Here is a 20039-nt window from a genome sequence, read left to right on the forward strand (position 1 = left end):
TATTATAGCAATATTTAGTTATAGAATCCAGTATTATTAAGTAAACATAACAGTTTCCTAAAATAAAAACACTCAGACAAAGACCAGATACTTAAAATGTGTGCTTAAGTAGTGAGGTAAAAAAAAGACATAGTCACTGTCCATCACTGTTATTATTGGGAAATCATGATATTTTACACACATATGGGGATGCTTTCATCATGAAAACACTAACCTGTGCTCCAGCAGGTCCTGGAGATCCTTCATTCCCTGGGATGCCCGGGACCCCCTGGAGAATCACAAACACTTTCATTCAGAAACTGATCCTTAGACACAATTAAAAACGGAAGATTTTGCATAATTATCTATTATTACAATATTTTTTCCAAATTTCCAATTGTATTTTGAATCTAAAAACCTTTTAAAATGTCAATGATGCTTATTATATCATGAACTCATTAGGTAAAGCAAATGCTAGTGTAAAAGTACCCACACAGTGTATTATTAGATATTTGGGCAATATTACACGAGTAGCAGTGTGATATGGCTGTTTATCAGCACTGGTGGAAGGCGTGTGTTGGCTTGAGGCCACAGGCCGAGTGCCTTAGTGCCCCAACAGTGATGATATGCAGCCATATTGCACTGCTATGAGTATGATATTGTGTTTATACAACAGTTTGACAGCATAATCAGGTAAATAAAAAAAAAAAAAAAAAATCAAACACAGAGAGTCTCAAAACCCTTTTGTATAAGGAATTAATTTCTTCTGCCATTCCTTCACATCTGTGTGCTGTTATTGCAGAATCAGATTCGAGAACCAGACAAAATCGTTGTATAAAAATGAATCTCCAGTGATGGGAATAAAGGCGTTATAAATAAACAGCGCTACTAACAGATTTACTTTTACAGTAACAAGTAATCAAATAAATGACTGTTTACCCACTACAATGTGTTTTAATCTCTGGTTAAATGCAAGCAGAGATCTGCATCTTAATTACAGTGAAGATGTTAATTAGACACTTCATCATTTCTGTGTTTTCAGGAACTGTGTGTTTTCTATTCTTCCATTATTTAACCAGAAAGTCTCATTGAGATTTAAAATCTCTTTTACAAGATCAAACTGAATAAATCTAGGACACATTGAATACTCTCTGCATTACTAATATCTATATTACAGCATTTTATGTTGTAATAACGTATATTTCAGAACATTACCATTAAACCAGGCTCTCCAGGGGGTCCTTGTTCTCCTTTCCCCCCCTGCGCTCCCTGTTTAGGAACACATGCACATTTTTGTATTAATATAAATGCTGAGTGTGACAAGCCTTTGATTAAAGATCTTTTATAGAAATACTGTATTTTATAAACATTTTAAATATATAGTCATGTATGAAATGTATATGCATGATTATAACAAAGAAATTATTTCTTGGATAGAATTAAAAATCGGGCGACATGGTGGCTCAGTGGTTAGCTCTGTGGCCTCACAGCAAGAAGGTCACTGGTTCGAGTCCCAGCTGGGTCAGTTGGTGTTTCTGTGTGGAGTCTGCATGTTCTCCCCGTGTTGGCGTGGGTTTCCTCCAGGTGCTCCGGTTTCCCCCACAGTCCAAACACATGCGCTATAGGGGAATTGATCAACTAAATTGGCTGTAGTGTATGAGTGTGTGTGTGAATGAGTGTGTATGGGTGTTTCCCAGTACTGGGTTAAGGCTGGAAAAATATCCGCTGTGTAAAACATATGCTGGAATAGTTGGCGGTTCATTCCGCTGTGGTGACCCCTGATTAATAAAGGGACTAAACTGAAGGAAGATGAATGGATAATTAATATGGAAGATTTAGTTTAATGTTTTATTATTCCAAATGTTGATGTGCACTGTATTTCTAATTATATTACCTCTGTATTACAAGCAAGGAAATCTTTATTTTAATGATAAAATTTAAGCAGATTTTTTTATTATTGTAAATGTTGATTTGCATGCAATATCACAGTATGGAAATATAAAATTTAATGATTTAAAAATATATTATTATTATTACTACTATTATGTATAATTTCATATTATTCCAAATGTTGATTTGCATCGTATTACCAATTATAATAATCAATGTATACATTTTGTAACATTTAATTTGATTATTTCTTAGAATATATTATATTTATTAGTATTAATATGTATAATGTTTTATTATCTCACATGTTGATTAGCACTGCATTACCAATTGCAATATCACTGTAATAAAAAATAAACATTTCATTTATTATGAACCGCTAAGCTTCTCCAGCATATGTTTTACACGGCAGACATGCCCTTCCAGCTGCAACCCAGTACTGGGAAAATCATCATCATCATTATAATTATCATTATTATTATTTCCAAATCCTGAATTCCAGTGGAATATTTAAATGATATATTATTTATTCCCTTTGATTTTTATGATGAAATACCTTTTCTCCTGGTAATCCGGCTATACCAATGCTTGGCTTTGATGCTCCCTGAAACAAAAAAAAAACACACATTTTTTGCATAAAAGCACCTCTTGTAACTAGTTTGCATATTCAATTCAAGTTTATTTGTATAGCGCTTCACAGTAATTATTATAAAAGAAATATGTGTCTAGCCAATGTCAGACGGCAGCAGTAAGCCTGTTACTTTATGCCAAACAGCATCTCCTTCAGACAGTGTTAAACGCTGATCTATTATTGTATTTACTGCTACTATAGTTCAGGCTCCAGAAAGATGCTTCAATTATTTCTTACCATCGGCCCCGGCGGTCCTGGTCTCCCCGGCAACCCTTGATCTCCCTGCTCGCCCTGGATAATATAAAACACAGCAATATGAATGAACTAAAGGAAACAGTCAGTCAATTACAGCTAAACACTGGTCATTAGATCACTAGACTGAGAACACGATCATGTCACTCCAGCTCTGTGTCAACACACACAATACTGCCTGAGAAAATGCTTGATGCAATTGCCAGAATGCAATATACATTATTATTATATTGAGAACAACACCAGTCCGTCATCACAGTGCTTCAGTATTATTATTATTCCCTCCAGAACTGTCTTGAGCATCTGTCTACGGTCCCGTCTCACGCCTCCAGAAGCCACCGTGTTCACTGCGTTTGGTCTTGGTGTTCTGAGGTGCAGCTCATTTATTAGAGGAGAACAAACAGCACAGTGGAGAATCCCACCAGTGCAGCAGACTCCACTGCTCTCAGTGATATCTGTGCAGGAGCAGCAGGAGCTGAGGAGATTATTCTGATTTGATGCTTCTGTTTCTCGTTGTGGATGGAAACTCTTCTTTAATCACTGATGTTTTATGCAATATTACAGTTTTACACATAACTCTAATTCACATGGATGGAAACACATGTACAGTGCAGGAGGATGTGCTCCTTTTACTGTATAAAGAGAATCTGAGAATGAGCATCAACAAATGCTCACTTTAGGAATTAATATTATTGGACTCACTTTGAAACCCTGCAGTCCTGGATCGCCTCTCGGACCCAATAAACCCACGTCACCCTAAAAAACAGACAAACATTTGATTCTGTTTTATGATCAGATCCTGTATGTGTGTTTATGTGTGTGTGTGTGTTTATTATGATCACTATGATATATTGCATGTTATGATTTGCCAAGTATAATGCGATCCTGGAACATCATTCTCCACACCTGTTCCCTACCCCTAAACACAACCATAACTGTAAATTATTCCCAAAATAAGAGGGGAATAATAGTTGGATAACACTCATGTAGAAGTGCATAAGACTAACCGTGACCCTAAACTTAACATAAACGATAAACACATCCCTTAATTCTGATTGGCTGATTGGAATGTTGTTTCAGGATCAACATAGATGTTCATCCAGGAACATGAACTACTTGGTGAAATCAGGTTAGCCATGATATATTGCCATTAGAGTTAAACTGCCCAAGCACTGCACTGTCCTGAATTAGTGCTGCATGATTATTTTGATCAATATAATTAATGATTAACATGATTTCATCTTGGATTTCAGGATCACATTGATTAAACTGTTTACAATATTTTGTGTAGCTGGTCAGAGTATTACAACCCTGTGGAGCTCCATCAGAAAGCAGCCTTTTGTAAATCATCCAGTATTGGTAAATGAATTGTTTTCTGTTTTTGGTGATTGATGTTTATTTCACTTATTTACGCTTTTGAGTTGCATTATGGGATCTTGATATTTCTTCTAGCAACTTTTAACCTTGAAAAGTTGAAAAGAAGTCATTTTTCTGCACATGTGTGATAGTGTGCAGTGCTGTATAGTGTGTGTTGGTGTTGTACATTACACTACAGCAACCTTGTAATGAACTGCAGCACATCTACTGTTATTTTACTACATAATACTGCTATTTTACTGTTATTTCTCTACATATTATCTCTTATACAATTCAAACTATTTTTAAATCTGTTTTTATTCTGTGGAGTTGAATTCCAACATCAGAATTGGACAGAGCAGAGATCAACATCCCATAATGCAGTTCACAACCGCAAATAAACACAGTGTGAAGCACAAAATAAGGCACCTGTTTTTAACAGATATTTTCACAGTGCAGAACTGGCTTTACTGACAAAATGCACATGAAAATCACCTTGGATTAATCATGCAGCTTTAATATAAGAGCGTCTCACCTTCGGCCCTGGTAGACCTGTATAACCTGGCTCTCCTCTCAACCCCGGGGGTCCCTTTATTGAGAAAACACACACATTTCAGAGGCCTAGTTCACACAGATGTTTACAGCTACTTTACATTGTGTGTTTAATATATTGGGTTTACTCACAGGCTTACCATCTGGGCCCGGGGGTCCTTCCCTTCCTTTCTCTCCTCGAAAACCCTGCGGAGGTCAGAATGAGGGTGTAAAAAGACATTTTTAACTGACTTTAAAGGGTTAGTTCACCCAAACATTTTAAGATTTAGTTCTGCTGTTGTTTATAAACTCCAGTTTTGATAATGTACAATGTTCTCATATCAGAGTCAGTGTGTCCCAATGTGTGCACTGTAAAAACTGCAATTTTGGCTGCCAGTAATACTGTAAAAGGTCCAAGTGAATTAACAAATATAACTGTTTAGTAAAGCTACACCACAATTGTAATTGTTCATTTACTGTGCACTTGTACATTATTCAGTATTACTGGTAACCAAAATTGCCAGTTATACTGTCCATTCCATAGCAATTTTTACAGTGTAGGGAACCAAGTTCATCAGTGCCCTTACTAGTGCCCAAATTAGAGCACATGACCTACTGATGAACAACCTCAGGAGCTGATGTTGATTGAGACGCTGCCATAAACACCTGTCTTATAGTTCAGTATTTTCATGGGAAATTACAATTTTGGGGTGAACTATCCCTTTAACAGCGATTATCAGAGGAGATGTTGACAAACCCGTGCTCCTGGAGGTCCCGGGGGTCCTGGAGGTCCCGGCTGGGTTTCATCACAATCACATTCTTCTTCAAAGGTGGGCTCGCGGTCTAGAGGACACTGAAGGACGCACACACACACACACCATTATCAATAATCTTTAAAATATGACACTTATACTGTGGCCCAGAGAGCTCAATGCACTGCCACTACAAGAGCACACATGCAAACAGAAAAAACACCAGCAGATTAATGAGCCCCTGCTGTGCATTATAAAAGGTCATATTTTGGTTCTAGGGGTCTCCAACCACAGGATGATATGCACATAAGGTCACAGAATCCCGCACTGCAGGGTCAGTTATTGTAGTAATCATCACATATATGACAGGTATAAACAGCACTCGGTTGGCTTGGCTTGGCTATACTGTGGTATTGTTGAGAAAATAAATAAAAGGACAAAGGGTGTATTTTAGGACTGTTGGACCCCTTGGCTGGAATAGCTTAGGGCCCCCTAATCAATAACTTTCAGATTTAAACCTCAGCTGGATGTTTTGATTTACTTAGAGCTGCGTTACACACTGCATATAAACTAATACAAAAAGCAATAATAGGGGCTCTTGAAGAAAACCTCTTCATTAGTTTGACAGCACATGTGTTGCAAATCCTCACAACACTGCAAATATTATGGAATACAACAGAAATGTTTCAAGGGGAAGAAAAAGAAATGACGGCGCCGGCTGGAATTATCATTGTGCAGAGACTATTGATCTATATCTTTGTTTCCATGAACCTATTTTGGATTATGCCATAATAAATGCTTAATGGACATGGCAAGATGTGCATCAAATCTGAAAATGTGATTTAAAACATGCATTTGGGATCAACTTTTTACCTGAAAAGAATTAATAAATAGGATTTATGAACACGTGCTTCAAGCCGATGAAGATGTTTTCTTCATTTGTAGCTGTTTTTCTATTTGCATGTGTTTGCTTTAGTTGCAGTGCATTGAGCTCTGTGGGCCACCGTACACTTAATATGCAAAATAAAAGGAAAGAGTGCAAGAAGAAAAAGCCAAACTCACCCGTTCATCATCCTGCAAAACCACAAGGAGAATAAGAGAGAAAGTCAGTGGTGTTGTACAATCTGAGACATCTTTAAGATTGCAATAGTCTTCACCAGCCCTGAATTTTTCTCCTGAGGCATTTCGTTAGTAAAGAGCCTTGAACAAATCTACTTAGACATCAATCTCAACTTTAATTCAAGAAAAAGGCCCACACGAAATCATTTCTCTCATTGTATGTAAAGGAATGAACTGTGTGCATGATGTGATTAAAGAGATAACAGTTCTAAACAAGGCATTGATTATAACAGTTATAGATGACCTTCATCATAGTCTTTTATAGTTTATTTATCTTATTTTCTCTCTTTCTCTGTTAGGAATGCTGTCGAGAGGTGCAGTTTATAAACTTAATTTAAACTAATTAAAGATTTGACAAAAGCAAATGTCTTGATTCTGCACATACTGTAAAAATCATTATTATAAAAATCATTATATTTATTGGAGTTTTGTTTTTTACTAACAATTTAAATGCAGTACACAAATCAACAAGTAATGGGAATTTTGTTTACTGCTGTACACACATGAACTTTTTTAATCTATATAATCTTATTTTATTACTTTTTCAAATAGACTGGAATAAGAGCAGGTTTTAAAACCGTTTAACACAGCTTTAAAGGTCAATATTTTTAGCACATTAATACCTTTTCTTTCTTTCTTTCTTTCTTTCTTTCTTTCTTTCTTTCTTTCTTTCTTTCTTTCTCTTTCTTTTCTCTATTGATTTATTTGTTTGTTTTTTTATTCATTGATTTATTTGTTTATTTGTTAATTTATTCATTCATCGATTTATTTATATATTTGTTTGTTTATTTATTCATTTATTTATCCATTGATTTATTGATTTATTTATCCATTGATTTATTTGTTTATTTATCCATCTGTTTATTTATTTGTTTGTTTATCCATCTGTTAATTTATTTATTTAATCAATTTATTGGTTATTTATTTAATCTTTTATCCATCAATTTATCTGTCTATGTATTTGTTTATTTATCCATCAATTTATTTATCCATTGATTTATTTATATATTTTTTGTTTATTTACTTATCCATTGATTGATTGACTGATTGATTTATTTGTGTATTTATCAATCGATTTATTTGTTTATTTATTTGTTTATTTATCCATCAATTTATTTTCTATTTGTTTACTGACCAATCAATTTATTTATTTGTTTATTTATCCATCATTTTATTTGGTCATTTAATTATTTATCCATCAATTTATTTGTTTATTTATCCTTGATTTATTTATTTATTTATCTATTTGTTTGTTTATTTATTCATTAATTAATTTATTTAATTATTTATCAATAGATTTATTTGTTTATCCATTGATTTATTTGTTTATTTATTTGTTTATTTATTTATCTATAATTTATTTGTTTAGTTATTTATCCATTGAATTATTTGTTTATTTGTTTATCCATCGATTTATTTATTTTATTCTTTTTGTTATTATTTATTATATAGCAACGACAAAAGAAATCGGCTAACGATAATTTGACAAATTTAAATAGTAAATTTAACATTATTTACATGATATTTATTTAAATTAAATTTGATTAATTTTTTTAAATAGAAATAGGAGCAGTTTTTAAAAGTTTTTAAGGTCAATATTATTAGCCCCCTTAAGAATTTTTATTTATTAAGAATATTTATTTATCATTTCGTTTTTGTTTTTTCATTGTTTTGTTCATAAGTATTATTTATTCACTTGTACCTCACAAAATAACTAGTAAATATTATGCACGTCATCATGGCAAAAACTGAATAAATTAGTTATTAAAAATGTGTTGAATACAATCTTCTCTCCATTAAACAACACACAATTTGACATGAGGGCAAATAACATTTACTGTTACATTTAATAAAAAATATTTGGGATTTATTAATTTGGGGTTATACGAGGTCTCACATCTTTATATTCATCTTTTAAAAAGGAGCTGCAGATCTGCTGCATTTCAGATATCTGCCTGATTTTAGAGCTCTTAATAAAAGTGCTGCTGGTCATAAATACTGCCACCATTAAACAGCCCACAGTCTCTTTAATATGGATGAAGACACGTCGGCGATACAGCAGTTGTTTTGCTCTTACCACAGAGTAGATTTCACACGCCGTCTCTCGCTCGCTTTGTTGTGGGTCACAGTAAAGCCTCAGTTTCTGAATCTCCGTCTGCGGCGGTCAGCAAAATATGACCAAAGAAAAGATTCAGACTTCTCTCAAAACAACACAGACATCACAACAAACACATGCAGGAGCCGTAATGGAGGAATCACGCAAACTAGCAGCACACCACTAGTTTACAAACACACATACACTGTAAATGAATAAATATATACAACAATGTATATGGGCTGAGTTTAAACACACACATGGAGTTAAACATCACTAAATTTCATTTGTTTGTTAAAATTCAGCCCATAGAAAAGGTTTGTAGCCACTTACCCTCAAAACATTTGCTCATACACTCCCTGACAGGAGTCTTGTGCTGGATCTTAGTTGTAAGAGCACTAAATAATAACTGGACTTCTAGTTGATCGTGTGTAAAAGTGTCAGAAGGTGGATTTCTCTGCTGAATCATCTGCTGATCTGCATCCCAATCATCACCAATACTGCAGAAGACCTACTGGAACCCACATGGAGCCAAGATTCTTACAGAAATCAGTCAAGTTTGGTGAAGGAGAAATCATGGTTTGGGGTTATATTCAGTATGGGGGCGTGCGAGAGATCTGCAGAGTGGATGATCAACATCAACAGCCTGAGGTATCAAGACATTTGTGCTGCCCATTACATTACAAACCACAGGAGAGGGACAATTCTCCAGCAGGATAGCGCTCCTTCTCATACTTCAGCCTCCACATCAAAGCTCCTGAAAGCAAAGAGTGCTCCAGGATTGGCCAGCCCAGTCACCAGACATTAACATTATTGAGCACGTCTGGGGTAAGATGAAGGAGGGGGTGTTGAAGATGAACACAAAGACTCTTGATGAACTCTGGGAGTCCTGCAAGAAGGCTTTCTTCACCATTCCAGATGACTTTATTAATCAGTGATTTGAGTCATGTCAGAGATGTATGGATGCAGTCCTCCAAGCTCATGATGGAGTCAGACACAATATTCATTCTGTTTCCACTGCAGCATGAGCACATATTCTATACTGGACATTATTGAAGGTTCAGTGAGCAGACTTTAGTCTAAGCAGAGTCAGACCTTACTGTCCTAATCAAATCAGTCAACATCAAGACATGATCAGATTATATTGTGCTCAAATAAGCCTCATCTAGAGGCCTTTACCTTTCATATAACACACTTCTGAAACCAAATCATCAACTAGAAGTCCAGTTATTATTTGTGTTCCTAAAACTTGGCCAGGAAACAAGACTACTGTCAGGTAGTGTACACACACACTAAGACTGAAAGCGATCAATGATCTATTATCTGCAATTATGCAACAGGAAGTTCAGTGTCACTCACAGGAACTGAAGCATCAGATCCAGAGCGTTTGGAGATCTGTGTTTTCCCATTGATGAATATGGGCACGACTGGATCCAGAGGCTCATCCTGGATCTCCTGGTCATCCAGGTAACAGATCACCTGTCTGGGCTTCACCAGAACCTTCAGCTGGTGCCAGCTACCATCAAACACAGCCTAGAGTACAGTGAACACAGTTATAGTTCATATTTCACAACACATTTCACAATATAGTTCATCAAAAACACAGATCCTCAGATACTAAAAGGGCTTTAAGTAAGAGGTAAAGGATAATATACATCCAGCCGGTGGTTATTAGAGAATAAAGCACAGCAGGTTTATCAGCAACCGGTATTATTTTAATTTACAGATGTTTTGAATCAGTGAATCATTTACTAGAGACTCACTCTGAATAGATCATTTGATTCAGTGAATCATTTACTGAAAACTCACTCTGAATGGATTGTTTGAATCAGTGAATCATTTACTGGAGACTCACTCTGAAGGGATCATTTGAATCAGTGAATCATTTACTGAAGACTCGCTCTGAAGGGATCATTTGAATCAGTGAATCATTTACTGGAGACTCACTCTGAATGGATCAGTTGAATCATTGAACCATTTCCTAGACTCATTCTAAATGGATTATTTGAATTAGTAAATCATTTAGTAGAGACTCACTGTCTTTCTATCTATCTATCTATCTATCTATCTATCTATCTATCTATCTATCTATCTATCTGCTTGTTTGTTCATTTAATAGAGACTCACTCTGAACAGATCATTTGAATCAGTGAATCATTTACTGAAGACTCACATGTTGTCTAAAAAAAGGTCAGGTTTAGTAATTGCCATAAATCATGTATTTTGCTTGTGTACTTTTTCATTGCACAAAAATGCTGACAAATCATGATAAATACATATTTACTTTATTATAATTTTTTAACATTAGATCAAAGTATAATCTTGCTTTAAATCAACCTAAAAATACTAGAATTTGTTACAGCTAAAGTTATAAATTAGCCCTAAATTAGAGTTTTGATTTGGAGGAAAATGATTAACATAAATACATTTTCCATGTTCAACCAGGTCAAAGCTCTAATTTAGAGGTAATTAATAACTTTATATTTTTGGGTTGGTCCAAAGCAAGATTATACTTTGATGTAAGGTTAAAAAAAAGATTTTACTGAAGTAAAAACTGTATTTAGTGTCATGTTTTCTGTGCATTGAAGAGTACACATGCAAAATACATGATTTATGGCAATTACTAAACCTGCACTTTTTAATGGCTCTTTTTTAACTAAACCTAGACATTTTCTTTTATAAAATACATCGACTCAAAGATAAACTGTTGTTTTATAGACACATTTATAGACCTAACCCTAATCTTCAAATCAGAAACCATCATTCTTTTCACTGAACCCAATATTAAAGCACATGTTGAATGAAAGACACAGTAGTTTAAGTTAGATAACTATCAAAAGTATTGATGAACACCTGATTGAGAAAACTGTCATCTGTGTTCAGTGTAATACAACTGAACTGTGTAAAGGTGTGCACTAAAGTCAGATTCTGTGCTTTTCATTTCAAATGAACGTCACAATTTTCCAAAACAAGTGTCTGCATATGAATGAGAGGCTGTGATGGAGGAGAAACCCTCCTGGCGAGACTCCATTATTGAAGAAACATCACAGACACACTCTTAGCTGAAGACGACGTGGAACAGGTACAGGACAGGATAATTGCTGGAACATGAAAACACTTCTGAGAATTTAGATTATTTAAGCGGTTTAGTGGAAAAACAGTGTCCAAAATTGGATTGAGAAGAGGAAAGTGCTGAAACACCTACACAAATACACAAAGAAGTCACGCTTTTAACAGGAAGTGTGTCATAAAGCAGACTATTCCTGTGTGTGGGGCGGGGTGTGTGTGTGTGTGTGTGTGTGTAAAAAGCAATGATTAATGACTTTCAATGCTGGATGATGTACAAAAATCAGGCACTGGAGTACAAGTACAGCTACACTAATGAAATATTACTATAGTAAATATATAAAGAGCTTCTTTTGAATAGGAGTCAACATGCAGAAATACTTGATCATTAATTTACAGTATTTAATGAAAGTACGTACTGATGAATGTTTATTTTGCAAGAAAGTTTAATAAAACGTGTCTTATTCTATAATAAACACACTTATAATTCATGATAATTCAGATGAAAACATGTAAAACCACATTCAGATCAGTTTGTAAAATAGGATCATTTGATTCACTGAATCTTTTACTGGAGAATCACTGTAAATGGATCATTTAAATCAGTGAATCATTTACTGGAGACTCACTGTAAATCGATGATATGAATCAGTGAATCTTTTACTGGAGACTCACTTTGAACAGATCAATTGAATTAGCGAGTCATTTACTAGAGACTCTCTCTGAACAAATCAATCGAATCAATTAATGATTTACAGGAGACTCACTCTGAAGGGATCACTTGAATCAGTGAATCTTTTACTGGATACTTTGAATGGATAATTTAAACCAAGTAATCATTTACATGAGACTCGCTGTACATCGAGCGTTTGTATTAGTGAATCATTTACTGGATGAATGATGGATGAATTGAATGGATCTTTTACTGGAGTCACTATGAAGGGATCATTTGAATCAGTGAATCATTTACTAGACTTACTCAGAACAGATAATTTAAATCATTGAGTCATTTACTAGAGACTCTCTCTGAACAGATCGTTTGAATCAGTGAATCATTTACAGGAAACTCACTCTGAAGGGATCATTGAAATGATTGAATCATTTACTGGAGACTTACTTAAATAAGTGAAAAAATGATCTCTGACAGATCATTTGAATCAGTGAATCATTTACTATAATATCATTTGAATCAGTGAACAATTTATTACAGACTCACTCTGAAAAGATCATTTGAATCAGTGAATCATTTACTGGAGACTCACTGTAAATGGGTGATTTGATGATGGATGATTTGAATGAGTGAATTATTTACTAGAGATTCACTCCAAACAGATCATTTAAATTAAATGTAAAAAGGATGAAAAATAAAAAGTTTCCTAAAATATAAACACTCAGATTAAGTTCAGATACTCAGATCTGTCCTTGAGTTCAGTAGTGAAGTAAAAACACAGTAACCGTCCCCACACTGCTGCCTCAGACGCAGCTCTATAGAATAAAGCACCAGTAGATTCGCTCACCTCAACGCCTGGCGCATCAAAAACGACGGTCTGCTCCTGATTAAAGGTGTTGGTGGTGGTGAAGCTGATGTATTTCTGCAGTCCGCTGAGCGTGACGGCCGCCTGGATCTGTCCATCTCTAGACTTCACCCTCCACAGGTCAAAACTCTCCGTACTGGAAGAGCCTTTCAGACGCAGCGTCGACACAAACACATACGACGGAGGAAGACCTTCAGGAAAGATATCCCTGAAAAAACAATGAAAACATCCATCAGAACACACACAAGAAGCAGAAATCACTAATAATTACACTACTAAAGCTGGAGAGATGATGAGTCTACTGTAATATTTCAGATTTGGGCTTTTGAATGGTATTATGGGACATTGATCTAATAGTCATTTATTGATATTGATGTACTGTCTGGGTTGGTGGTGTAAACTATGGCACAAGAACCAGGTAAAGCCACTATCACTCCTCTAGTTCCACCTGCCGGTTCTATTCAACAGATGGCTTGGAGGGAGAGGTGACTGTTTAATTTAATGCTGCTTCTTTTTTAACTGAATTGTGGTTGCTTAACTTGAATTGTGGTGTCTTTTTTGTTGCTTAGTTAATGTTTGTGGATTTGTCTCTGTGTTTGATGTGGTCTAGTGATGGGAAGCTCTGATCTTTTCTGTGAACAGGATCTCTCGGACAGTTCATGTCAATGGACAGGTAAAAAAAAACTGGATCATCAGTTCATTTATACAACATGATGATGTCGCCCACGATGATGTAATGACACAACCAAATTATAGCTGTCAGTCAGTTAAAACATCACGATGATCTGGAAAGTTTCTAAATAGTAAGTTTTGCAACGCAAATAATTCCATTAGTTTTCTGGCCAGATCGTCTGTAATTAATAAGTAATCCACCCAGCTCTGCTAAACATCCGCTGTATAAAGAGCTGTCACATTTACAGTAGGACTTTAAATTTACAAGTGCCCTGTAAATGAACAACTGAAGATTTACACAACTGTAATTGTCTATTTACAGTGGTCAAATCACCAGTAATACTGCATAATTTACACAGTACATATTCATCAAACCAGGGACTTTTACCTTGTGTTTTCAGTGATGTCGGTGGTCTTGTCCAGGAGATACGCCGCCTCCGACACCAGTGAGCCCTGGATCTTCTTGGCTTTCTGATGGATTTTCATGCCCAGAATCAGCTCGAAACCTTTCTCATCCCGGGACGCCACAGGGATGCGTGTTGGACACACAGATTCTGCAGCACACATTTAACACACTCATTTCAGATGCAGTAAAACACACATGCACGCACGCATGCACACACTCTGCAGGGCACATTTCACATGTTCATCATTTCAGATGCTTAACCAAACATACACACACACACACACACACACACACACACACACACACACACACACACACACACACACACACAACACAACACAACACACACACAGATTCTGCAGGGTTGCGCTTCCCAACCAGCAAATCATTTCTTTTAATCCTGCTCCACATTTCATTTCAATTAATTAGTATCTGACAGCACTAAATGTGGCAATCATGCATTATTATTATTATTATTATTATTATTATTATTATTCAACTATTATTCTAAATAAATAATAGAAATCAATCCTAAATGTAACTGGAAAACAATGTAAAGACAAAACCGGAGATATGCTAGGATCACTTAAGAAATATTTAGTATATATATATATATATATATATATATATATATATATATATGTGTGTGTGTGTGTGTGTGTGTTTTATAGAACTATCTGTTCATCTAAGACCCAACTCAATTAATGTTATTAAGTCTTACCTCCCTGACTATCCCTCCTTTATGCTTTATAGCCATGCTTATTCAAAATAAGATCATCATCTTCATCATCATCATCATCATCATATTGTTATATAAACTTCAGTTTTGTTAACTTGTAAAACTCGTGAGACACAGGAATAGTTTTTTGTGCGCACGCTTCAGATTGTTTTCTCCAGCATTGTTTCGGTTGCACATAGAGAATAACAAACGCCAACAAGACGACAAATGTGAATAGCCCCTAACGTCTTTATTCTGGGATCACCACTCTAAATTAATACACCTGCCTAAAGTAAATCAGATCTCAAAGCTCACAGAGGATTTTTACTGTCTCCCCATGCCACCCCCTGCAAGATGCCACCCTGGGCGATCGCCTATATTGCCCATGCCTAAATCCACCAGTGGTTAATCCTGTGCAAACACACACACAATAGCACTTCACTTCTCTCTCACAAGTGAAAACCTTGCTGGAAAAACACTTCATTTGACTCATTATTTCTGAAAACATGACTATATTTGTGTGTGTAGAAAATGCTTCTTCATTTAAGAGTGTTTAGATATGTGGACTAGAAACAAGACAAAACCTCTGAGTCAGGAAAGCGTATTCTGCACTGTAGCCTGATCAGAGTAAGATAAAATGTGGTTGATGTGTTTTCAGCGAGCTCCTCCCTGCGTGTGGTTTCTCCATCACTGGGCATGAATGGACTGTGGTATTTTACTGGTTACTCACAGCTCTTTAAAGACTCTGATAAAGCCACACGCCCCATAAAACCACCCAAAACTAGATTTCATGTGGTAAACATTCACACGCATGCGGATCTTACCCTCGCACAGCTTCTGCTCCATGGCATCTCGAATCCGCTCGATGTTGGTGTAATCTTCAGCGTAAAGCACGTAATCTCCCGCTGGTGTGTTGGCGATGGTCACCAGTTCAGAATTGGTGATTTCTGAGCCCACGCCCACCGCGAACACCGTAATCCCATGTGCTCGGGCATCCAAACTCGCATCTGTAACATCATCCTGAGACTTTCCATCCGTCACCACCACAGCGATGCGGTTCTTCACGTCGTTTCTGCGTGAAGATGTGAAAACGTGGTCCACGGCGAACTTAATAGCGCGTCCGGTTTGTGTGTTTCCTCCTAAATAGCTGATCCTCTCGATGGCTTCAATCAGGTGTTGGGTTGTTTTGTGTTGACCCAGGGGGATCTCCAGTCTGGGGGTGTCGCTGTATTGAATGACGCCCACTTGAGAATAGTGCGAGCTCACATCGAAGCCGCTGGTGACGTTGATTAGCCAGCGTTTGGCGGTTTCGAAGTCCACGTCGCCGACGCTCCAGGAGCCGTCCATGATGTAGACCAGATCATTAACTGCAGTGCTGCAGCCTGCACAATCAACACGAGACATGATGGAGCGCACTCACATATCTGACATTCATTCAGCTTAGTCTCTTTATTTATCAGGGGTCACCACTGCGGAATGAACCACCAACTATTCCAGCATACGTTTTACACAGCGGATGCCCTTCCAGCTGCAACCCAGTACTGGGAAACACCCATACGCACATTCATTGACACACACACTCATGCACTACAGTCAATTTAGTTGATCAATTCCCCTACAGCGCAAGTGTTTGGACTGTGGGGGAAACCGGAGCACCCGGAGGAAACCCACACCAACACAGGGAGAACATGCAAACTCCACACAGACATGCAAACTTCATCAGAATCTGATCATACCTGCTCGAACATCATCGTCCTCGGCTGCGTGTGAAAACACCAGGACAATCAGTGCCGGGAAACACTTCCAAACCCACGACATTCCCAACTGAAGCTCCAGCCGTTCACATTCAACACCAATCCTCAGAGCCCTGCTGAAGGACACAAGACAGTGAACATGAGTTAGTCTCAGCCGCAGAGCAACTATCAGTCTATGGTTATCCTTAAACAGCCCAGAATCAGTTTGCTTCTCTAATTACGGCTGAAGATCAGAAACAACCAGCTCATTACATCTGAGATTAACCATCTAAAGGGAAAGGCCACTGCATCGTGTCATTACACTGTCAAGTGTACAAACTCAGTGTACTTCAGAAAAGCTTTACAACTGGAGATCTCACACACATGCACACACACACACACGCACACACACACGCGCACACGCACACACACACACACACACACACACACTTGAACCTACAACCTTCGGATCACAAGTCTGAGTACTTTTAGTTAGCTAGTAGTTTTCTAGTGTAGTGTACTTGCAAGTGTTCTAGCACTGTTAGCTAGTAGTTTTCTAGTGTAGTGTACTTGCAAGTGTTCTTTTTTTATGTACTCTATTAACTAGTGTTTTTAGTGTATTGTACTTGCAAGTGTTCTAGCACTGTTAGCTAGTGTTTTTCTAGTGTAGTGTGCTTGCAAGTGTTCTATCAGTGTACTTTAAGTAGCAGTTTTCTAGTATAGTGTACTTGCAAGTGTTCAAGCACTGTTAGCTAGTATTTTTTCTAGTGTTGTGTACTTGCAAGTGTTCTGTCAGTGTACTCTGTTAGCTAGTAGTTTTCTAGTGTAGTGTACTTGCAAGTGTTCTGCCACTGTTAGCTAGTAGTTTTCTAGTGTAGTGTACTTGCAAGTGTTCTGCCACTGTTAGCTAGTGTTTTCTATTGTAGTGTACTGTACTTGCAAGTGTTTTGATAGTGTACTGTGTGCTAACTAGTAGCTTTCTAGTGTAGTGTACTTGCAAGTGTTTTGATAGTGTACTCTGTTAACCAGTAGTGTACTTATATTCAAGTGTACTTGTATTTATTTATTTATCTTCACTAGGGCTAGTTTGAAGACACAGTGTGCATTTTGCAGTAGCGATTATGAACTAAGCTGAATTATTTCAGAGCGTATTTGTACTCAGAAATCTTCATCTCTGAAACCAGGAGAGTATATAATATTATGTGGAAAACTGTTTATTTAATAGGTCACTCAATCAAAAGAGTAAAAACAACTACAAATTAAGTATGCAAATCAAGTACAGTATATGTTAAAGAACACGTATAGGACAAATACACTTAAAGATAATTAAGTGCAATATTAAGTGTGTTTAAAAATAGATGTATACTATATATATTTCAATTTAAAAGAAGCATACCCAAGTACACTTAAATGAAGGTAATTTTCACAAAGCCAGCTCATATTTGCATCTCAAAGTGTTGCGATTTGACCCAAATGTTTTCATTCCTCTATAAACTGTGTAGGGCTCTCCATCAGCCGGACGCACCCTAAATAATATGCATACATTCATATAAACTAAACATGTGACACAGTTTTGCTCTAGAACTTTACAGACTACCACAATTCACTTTTATTCAAGCATATAAAAGAGTGCTCGGTGAGAGTGTGCCACTTCGCTGGGTACCAAACCACATGCGGTCTTATTTTCTGGCTATGCTTCAGTGATGTCTACAAGCTCTCATTTAGCATTAAAAGCAGGCCAGCAGACCACAGGCTGAAGCCCGGGGAAAATAACAGCGTAAGCAAAAACACTGCTGAACACAACATGGAAATAAACATGGCATGTGGCCGCGGATTACGAGAAAATGCCCACTATTACAAGCTAACATGTACTCGTGCTGTATTTAGAAATCACCAATCAGTGGCTATAAATGGCAGGAGTCCCTTTAACACCCTGCAGCGTACGTCAACACTGTACAAACACATCCATTAGAACTGCATGTTAGGATATGTGACTATGGGCCACGAAACCAGTCATAAATGTCAAAAATCATGAATACATTTACTTATTTATACATCATCTTAAAGAGGAATAAATAAGCTTTCATTGATGTAGTACACATTAAAAAATACTATAGTCAATTATAGGAAATACTGTAGTAACCATACTATAGTTAAGCCATTGATTTGATTTGTTGTGGTGATTCTACAGTTGCTATGGTAACACAACAACTACAGTATTTGATTTGTTGTGGTGATTCTACAGTTGCTATGGTAACACAACAACTATAGTAATTGATTTGTTGTGGTGATTCTACAGTTGCTATGGTAACAACAACTATAGTAATTGATTTGTTGTGGTGATTCTACAGTTGCTATGGTAACGCAACAATTATAGTAATTGATTCGTGGTGGTGATTCTACAGTTGCTATGGTAACGCAACAACTATAGTAATTGATCTGTTGTGGTGATTCTACAGTTGCTATGGTAACACAACAGTATTAATAATTGATCTGTTGTGGTGATTCTGTGGTTGTTATGGTAACATAACTACTATAGTAATTTATCTGTTGTAGTGATTCTACAGTTGCTATGGTAACACAACAATTATAGTAAGTGATCTGTTGTGGTGATTCTACAGTTGCTATGGTAACACAACAACTATAGTAATTGATCTGTTATGGTGATTCTACAGTTGCTATGGTAATAACAATTATAGTAAGTGATCTGTTGTGGTGATTCTACAGTTTCTATGGTAACGAAATGACTACAGTAATATAAACAAATTACCATTACTATATAGGGTTTTTTATACTACAATACATCACAGGTTACTGTAGTAAAAACTAATGCATACTACAGTATTTATTACCTTAGTCATTCACTATACTTAATACTACAGTTTGCTGGAGCACTCATTAACAGAGAATTGTAGACACTATAATATATAGAGTACAATACACTTTACTGTACTATCGCTTTCTTAACGTACGTTAAGTAACTTGCTCAACACTGTTCACATTTAACAATATTTTCAAGCAATATTATAAAATCTAGAATCTGAAGATGAAATCAAGTCTAAGTGTTGAGAAAATTGCCTTTAAAGTTGTGGAAATGAAGTAAAAACTTTAAACATGATATTTACTTAATATTGTGATGATTTTTGGCATAGAAGAAAAATCTATAATACTGACACATGGATATTGATTAAAGGTGCAGTGAAATGAAAATAAATGTTTTAGATGTTAGTATCAGTCTAAAGGATATCTCGAATCTTCTAGTGTCTTCAAAACAGTGACAAATATGACATTTAGCAGATATAAA

General features: G+C 36.3%; 1 protein-coding gene across 1 annotated transcript in view; it reads right to left on the reverse strand.

Moving 5' to 3' along the window:
- Positions 1-20039, reverse strand: part of si:dkey-225n22.4 (collagen alpha-1(XXI) chain) — a 52556-nt gene that overhangs the window by 25203 nt on the left and 7314 nt on the right. Inside the window, exons 2-16 of the mRNA XM_056450811.1 lie at positions 16739-16872; positions 15827-16384; positions 14267-14432; positions 13189-13414; positions 9965-10138; positions 8588-8665; positions 6454-6465; positions 5397-5492; positions 4793-4846; positions 4644-4697; positions 3455-3508; positions 2738-2791; positions 2426-2473; positions 1195-1248; positions 215-268 (exon numbers count right to left, since the gene is read on the reverse strand). Coding sequence (XP_056306786.1) covers positions 215-268; positions 1195-1248; positions 2426-2473; positions 2738-2791; positions 3455-3508; positions 4644-4697; positions 4793-4846; positions 5397-5492; positions 6454-6465; positions 8588-8665; positions 9965-10138; positions 13189-13414; positions 14267-14432; positions 15827-16384; positions 16739-16820 — 1764 coding nt within the window. The 5' untranslated portion in view covers positions 16821-16872. The remainder of the gene's footprint in view (positions 1-214; positions 269-1194; positions 1249-2425; positions 2474-2737; positions 2792-3454; positions 3509-4643; positions 4698-4792; positions 4847-5396; positions 5493-6453; positions 6466-8587; positions 8666-9964; positions 10139-13188; positions 13415-14266; positions 14433-15826; positions 16385-16738; positions 16873-20039) is intronic.

The sequence above is a fragment of the Danio aesculapii genome, chromosome 24, assembly GCF_903798145.1.
Source record: "Danio aesculapii chromosome 24, fDanAes4.1, whole genome shotgun sequence".
Taxonomy (NCBI): domain Eukaryota; kingdom Metazoa; phylum Chordata; class Actinopteri; order Cypriniformes; family Danionidae; genus Danio; species Danio aesculapii.